This window comes from Lontra canadensis, unplaced genomic scaffold (genome assembly GCF_010015895.1).
Source record: "Lontra canadensis isolate GAN:19392208 unplaced genomic scaffold, GSC_riverotter_1.0 scaffold35, whole genome shotgun sequence".
NCBI classification, from domain to species: Eukaryota; Metazoa; Chordata; class Mammalia; order Carnivora; family Mustelidae; genus Lontra; species Lontra canadensis.
Window position 1 is genome coordinate 9,611,481 of NW_022631029.1, and position 6,989 is coordinate 9,618,469.

The following is a 6,989-nucleotide window of genomic DNA, read 5'->3' on the forward strand; positions in this document are numbered from 1 at the left end:
GTGGAGATGCCGGGTTGGGGAGATGCCACGTAAAGAGGCCGCGCTGGGTCAAGACGAGGGAACCCGGCGCCCAAAGACGCTGCCACTCCCATTCCACGCAGCGTGGACCCCCGAGCCGGAAGCGGGAGGCCTAGGGCCTGCAGCCCGCCGGGGTCGGAGACAGGGCGAACCAGCCGGGTTCTCGCGAAGTCCCGGATCTCCGCGTAGCCCGGCCCCTTAGCCGCGCGGTGGCGCCAGAGCTCGCTGTCGGGCAGCTCTCGCTCGCACGCCCCGGGGTCACGTGACACGGGGCGGCGCATTCCGATGACGCCAGCCCGGCGCAGCTCCGCTCCGCCCGCTGCGGGGTCACGTGACAGTCCGGCGCAGCCTGATAACGCGACGCCCAGCCCCTGGGCTCCCCTCCCGCCCCGCCCCGCCGCCACCGCCGCCACCGCCGCGCCGAGTCCTTTTGTCCAAGATGGCGGCGCCGGGGGCGCTACCTCCTCGGCCGCCGCCGCCGCCGCTGTGAGGGGCCTGCGGGCCGCCCGCCCGCCCGCCGCGCCGGCGCCATGAAGAGGCAGAGCGAGCGAGACTCGAGCCCGAGCGGGCGCGGCTCGTCATCGTCGGCCAAGCGGCCGCGGGAGCGCGAACGGGAGGCGGAGGCGGGCGGGCGGCGGGCGGCGCACAAGGCCTCGGGCGGCGCCAAGCATCCCGTTCCAGCGAGGGCCCGAGACAAACCCCGCGGTAGCGGGGGCGGCGGGGGTGGGCATCGTGACGGCCGCGGCGCCGGGGACGCAAATCACCGTGCGAGCAGCGGCCGCTCCTCGGGCTCGGGCGCCGGCGGCGGAGGACGCGGCGGCAAGGCCTCCGGGGACCCAGGCGCTTCAGGTGCTTCACCCCGCGCGTCTCCACTGCCACCACCTCCGCCACCACCCGGGGCTGAGCCCGCGGGTCCCGGCTCTTCGGCAGCCGCGCCCGAGTACAAGACGCTACTCATCAGCAGCCTCAGCCCCGCGCTGCCCGCCGAGCACCTCGAGGACCGGCTCTTCCACCAGTTCAAGCGCTTCGGCGAGATCAGCCTGCGCCTGTCGCACACACCGGAGCTGGGCCGCGTGGCCTACGTGAACTTCCGGCACCCGCAGGACGCACGCGAGGCCCGCCAGCACGCCCTGGCCCGCCAGCTGCTGCTCTACGACCGGCCGCTCAAGGTGGAGCCCGTGTACCTGCGTGGCGGCGGCGGCGGCGGCGGCGGGAGCAGCAGGCGAAGCAGCAGCAGCAGCGCTGCCGCCTCCACGCCGCCCCCGGGGCCGCCCACGCCCGCCGACCCGCTAGGCTACTTACCCCTGCACGGCGGCTACCAGTACAAGCAGCGCTCGCTGTCCCCAGTAGCCGCCCCGCCGCTGCGAGAGCCCCGCGCCCGCCACGCTGCAGCAGCCTTTGCCCTGGATGCTGCCGCTGCCGCCGCAGTGGGACTATCCCGGGAGCGGGCCCTGGACTACTACGGGCTGTATGACGACCGCGGGCGCCCCTACGGCTACCCTGCTGTGTGTGAGGAGGACCTGATGCCTGAAGATGACCAGCGGGCCACGCGCAACCTCTTCATCGGGAACCTGGACCACAGCGTGTCTGAGGTGGAGTTGCGGCGGGCCTTTGAGAAGTACGGCATCATTGAGGAAGTGGTCATTAAGAGACCTGCCCGTGGCCAGGGTGGTGCGTATGCCTTCCTCAAGTTCCAGAACCTAGACATGGCCCACAGGGCTAAGGTGGCCATGTCGGGCCGGGTGATTGGCCGAAACCCCATTAAGATAGGCTATGGCAAGGCCAACCCTACCACTCGCCTCTGGGTGGGCGGCCTGGGACCTAACACCTCACTGGCCGCTCTGGCCCGGGAGTTTGACCGCTTTGGGAGCATTCGGACCATTGATCACGTCAAGGGAGATAGCTTTGCTTACATCCAGTACGAGAGCTTGGATGCAGCTCAGGCTGCCTGTGCAAAAATGAGGGGCTTTCCCTTGGGTGGTCCAGACCGGAGGCTGCGTGTGGATTTTGCCAAAGCAGAGGAGACTCGGTATCCCCAGCAGTACCAGCCCTCACCCCTCCCTGTGCATTATGAGCTGCTGCCCGACGGATATACCCGGCACCGAAACCTGGATGCAGACCTACGGGTGCGGGATAGGACCCCCCCCCACCTCCTGTACTCGGACCGAGACCGGACCTTTTTGGAAGGGGACTGGACCAGCCCTAGTAAAAGCTCTGACCGCCGGAACAGCCTGGAGGGCTACAGCCGGTCAGTGCGCAGCCGGAGTGGGGAGCGCTGGGGAGATGGGGACCGGGGCCTGCCCAAGCCCTGGGAGGAGAGGCGGAAGCGGAGGAGCCTTTCCAGTGACCGAGGGAGGACAACCCACTCCCCTTATGAGGAACGGAGCAGGACCAAGGGTGGTGGGCCGCAGGTGGACCGGGGCTCTGACCGCACTCCTGAGCGTAGCCGTAAGGAGAACCACTCCAGTGACGGGACCAAGGAGTGCAGCAGCAACTCCCTCAGCAACAGCAGACATGGGGCTGAGGAGCGCAGCCACCACCACCACCATGAGGCTCCAGACTCTTCTCATGGGAAGAAGACACGAGAGAGCGAGCGCAATCATCGGACCGCTGAGGCTGAGGCCAAGCCTCTGGAAGAGCCAAAACATGAGACCAAAAAGCTCAAGAATCTTTCCGAGTATGCCCAGACCCTGCAGCTGGGCTGGAATGGGCTCCTGGTGTTGAAAAACAGCTGCTTCCCGACATCTATGCACATCCTGGAGGGGGACCAGGGGGTCATCACTGGCCTCCTCAAAGACCACACTTCCGGGAGCAAGCTGACCCAGCTGAAGATCGCGCAGCGTCTGCGCCTGGACCAGCCCAAGCTCGATGAGGTCACGCGTCGGATCAAGCAGGGGAGCCCCAACGGCTATGCGGTGCTCCTCGCCACCCAGGCGACCCCCAGCGGGCCTGGCACGGAGGGGATGCCCGCGGTGGAGCCAGGCCTACAGAGGCGGCTTCTCAGGAACCTGGTCTCCTACTTGAAACAGAAGCAGGCGGCGGGGGTGATCAGCCTGCCGGTGGGTGGGTCCAAGGGCAGAGACAGCACGGGCATGCTCTATGCCTTCCCACCCTGCGACTTTTCACAGCAGTACCTCCAGTCAGCACTGAGGACATTGGGCAAGCTAGAAGAAGAACACATGGTGATAGTTATAGTAAGAGACACTGCCTAGCCCAGACCTATTTGCAGCTCCGCATTTGTGTCACAAAAAGCAATTATTTTAAAAATCTGATCACCACTCCCTCCCCACATCCTATCCCCTTGGTTTGAATTCTCTGCTGGGTTATTTTGGTTCATTGGATGGGGGACCAGAGTCCTGATCCCCACCAAAACTAAGTTCTTAGTTTTCGGGGGGGGGGGTTGTTTGTTTTTGTTTTGTTTTTTTTTACAGCAATGAGAAAGGGACTCCTGTCACGTTGATTTCTAGTGTACAAGATACTGTCTGCTGTGTTCTGTATTTTTTTTATTTTTTGACTAACTGTATGGAAAGTTGTCAGTAAAGCCTTTGTCAGAGGATGGATTTTTAATCCTGTTCAGAGTCCTGGTTTAATCAAGTTTTTCCTCTCTGAATGGAAGACTTTTCCCCACTGCATGCACACAAATGCCCTACGTCAGCTTTGCAGCCCAGGTATAGCCCCGAGTCCTGCTCTGTTGGTGGCTCAGTCCCTCAGCTCTTTGGGCCCAGTCAGGACTACGTTCACATTTGTTTTTAGCCTTGGCTGAGAGCAGGTTCACTTTGCCTCTGGACGCTGCCCTGCCTGCCTGAGCAGAGCCTGTGAGCCTAAGCTCTATAGCCTTTGGTGGTTTCAGAGTTTTTGTTTCCTGCGCTGTCCATTCATTTTGAGCTGTGACTGTCCCACCACGCCCAATCTTGAGGCCTTTTGCAAGCAGGTAGTGTTGAGCAGTCGTGTGGTCTTGTAGCGGGGGGGGGGGGGGGGCAGTACAGTACTGATGCCACAGGGTCACAGATCAGACTCAGGCTTCCCCTCTTGTTCAGCCTTAACATGGCTGTTGTGGCAGCGCAGGAACACCCAGCTGGAGGCAGAGCTGCCTCGGACTCCCGGAACACTGGAGGCCAGATGCGAGAACAGAGGGTGGGAAGAAGCTGCTTTTGGCTAATTTTTGAAATTTACCCAGTGTTTGTGAATTCTGGTTCTTCCTTTCTTGTTTGGGGGCTAGGCTTTTTAGGGGACACTGAACCCCTGCACTGAGGAATTTTTGCAACACTGTAAGGGAGCATAGGAGGTTAGGAAGATGCTCTTAGCTGATGTACCTATTTCCCAGGCATAAGGTGAGAGCGTGCGCCTTGGCCTCTTGCCCTGATGCTGAGGTGGGACCACTGGGAGGTGTTTCTGTGGGGAAATGAAGTCACAGGTGCCAAGGTGTTGGGGGCAGTGCTAGTCAGCGCCAATCAAGCCAAGCTGGGGAGGAATACGGAGGCATCCTCCAGCTGGGAGGGAAAGATGGCGGGAAAGAGTAAAATACGGTCATCCCTGGTCCCTAATGAGGTCAGAGGGCAAATGAAGCCAGCACCATTGGGGACCAGGGAGGGAACCCAGTCAGTCATAAACAGTTGTCACATAGAACAGAGTCCAGACACACTGTTCAGAGTGTTCGTGAGGATTGCTGTCAGAGCTGGGGGCCAACAGCAGCCTCAGTAAGAGAAATGAGGCAACTGGCCAGGAACTCCAGGTTCTGCTGGGCACACCACTCTCTGGGCCTGGTCCCCGGCCCAGCCCATGCAAAAGAACACGGGTGACAGCTGGGATGCTTTGAGAGAAACTGTCCTGAGGTAGAGGTTGAAGCTGTGTGGACTGCCTGGAGGAAACCTGCCTCTACAGGGAAAGGGGTGGCTTTTTGAGACTTTGGAGATTTAAAATCAACAGGGGAAGGTGCCTGGGGAGGTACTGCTCACTGGGCCACAGCTGGTGCTGAGAGAACAGGCACGTTCACAAGAGAAACCATGAACGAAGGAAGTGTTAAGCGCGTTTGAGTTCGTGCCTGCGCTGTGGCCACAACTGCTAGGGGTCTGAGCAAGTCCGTGGGGGACTCAGCCGAGCACAGCTCCGCCATCCCAGGGAAGCCCGTACTGCCAGAGGCTGGAGCAGGCCTCGCTCAGAGCAAACGAGGCAGGGCTGGCTTGAAGGCACGTTGCAGGGCTCCCTGCGTTCTTCGAGAAGTGCCTGGGTCCCACACAGGCAAGAGTCACCTTGCCTGTGCAGTCCAAGACTTCTCTGGGCTGTTCAGAGTGGGTGCTCAGAACCCAGAATCCTACACCGCCCAGCAACATCCCCAGATGTAAACCTGCTAGGAAACCTGGTTGGAGAAGACATTTCAAACCTTGCCTTGTCTACTCCTCAGGGATCGGTATTCTCTGGCCCCCAGAAGAATTAGTTGTGGTAAAGAACCAGGGCCCGTGTGACCTTCCTCCTGCTCCTCTTCCTTGGACCCTCTTCTCAACCACTTCCTTCTTCTGGCTCTTAAGACACAGCAGAATCTGTGAACTCTGACAGACTAGCAGGGCGGGTGGTCAAGGCTCTGATTGGTTTCCGCCTGCCCCAGAGAGAGAGCAGTTGCACTGCAGGCGTCCAGGGCTTCCAACTGGGGGTTCGGGTCCTGTCTGACGTGTCCCTTAAAGGCAAAAACACAATCTGCAGCAAATTTTGCCTCAATGTTTGCTGGTATTGTACATGTTTCTCCTAAGTCACTCCGATCTTAATTAAGCCCTGGAATAGTAAGAAAGAGGGCTGATGTCTCCTGAGCCTCTCAGGGCGTGTTGTCAAGCCAACCAGAACTCAGCTTCCCTGTCGGAGGTCCCCATCTCCACCCCAGAGACCTACTGCACTCCCAAGAGCTGCTGGTAGAGTCGAGGGAGCCCGCCAGCGGCTCAGTGGAGTTCACGACTAGAATAGTGTTCTCACTTCGTGACTTTTAACCGGCTTCCTTTTGATGCATCCAGCACCAGCAGCCCAGGCTACTCCACGCTGGGTATCGGCGGCCCATTTAAGCTGAGGCACAAAGCAGCATTAAGGGCTGAGCCCTCTGCTCTCTAAAGGACCGAGAGCTACCTGTGTGACACAAGCCCACTTCAGTATGTGACCAACTGTATGGTGCTCCGAGCCCAGCAGGGCTTTGCCAGCCCCTGGTGAGTTTCAGCCGCCTTGTCTTGCTTGTTTACTTCACAACCAGATTTGTCCCCTCTTCTCTCGCCAAAGGGAGAAAAGTCTCTAGCTATTTGATGACTACACAACAGAAACCAAGAAGCTGTTATTAGGGCAACTCAAAGGAGGAGACTATCGTCTCCTCTTCATTGTGGGAGGAAAGCAGGGCAAGGTGGGTTAAGTGAAAAGGTCAGAGCACGTGGCACTCCCCCGGCAGTACCCCAGTTCCACGACCGCAGGCTGATTTTGGAGGCCAGAGCCCAGTCTCTACGTGCAGCCTGCCTGAGCCCCCGCTGCCCCAAACTGCCCAGCAGGAAGGACAGCTCTCGTGCGCTGTTAACTCTCCCTTGAGGAAACAGTAATGATGGTCACCCAACCAACTATAGCGGTGGCCACTCCTCAGCTTTGCCAGCATGTTCCTCCACAACTCCCCAGCTCTGCCAAATCTGTACTGCAGAGCCGCCTTCTTAAGTCAGAACCCGGGACAGACAGATGTGTCCACAGGGGACCATGCCCGAACACCACCTCCACTACCCCAGCGTGCTTCTTGGGCACTGACCCGATACTCCCTCGGGGTAGGGCAGCAGACCAGGGTTAGACACTGTGACTAAGCTACTTTTCTCCCCAGAGTGCTTTATTTGGGCAGAATGAGTTCCCACCATCCTGGACTCCTCTCTCAGAAGGCCTCTTCACCAGCTGGCTAGAGCTGCAGGGAAAGGGACCACCACTCCTTGGTAAAAGAGAACAGGGAAAGGCCATAAACAAACAAA

General features: G+C 59.8%; 1 protein-coding gene across 1 annotated transcript; it reads left to right on the forward strand.

Annotated features, from left to right (window-relative positions):
- Positions 1 to 435: 435 nt before the first annotated feature.
- Positions 436 to 3,588, forward strand: RBM15B (RNA binding motif protein 15B). The gene has a single exon (XM_032868170.1). It carries the CDS (start codon positions 549 to 551, stop codon positions 3,228 to 3,230), a length of 2,682 nt encoding a protein of 893 aa, XP_032724061.1. The 5' UTR covers positions 436 to 548; the 3' UTR covers positions 3,231 to 3,588.
- The last annotated feature ends 3,401 nt before the right edge of the window (positions 3,589 to 6,989 follow it).

Excerpts from the sequence above, each read along its gene's own strand:
- RBM15B (XM_032868170.1), top strand. The coding sequence starts at position 549 with ATGAAGAGGCAGAGCGAGCGAGACTCGAGCCCGAGCGGGCGCGGCTCG.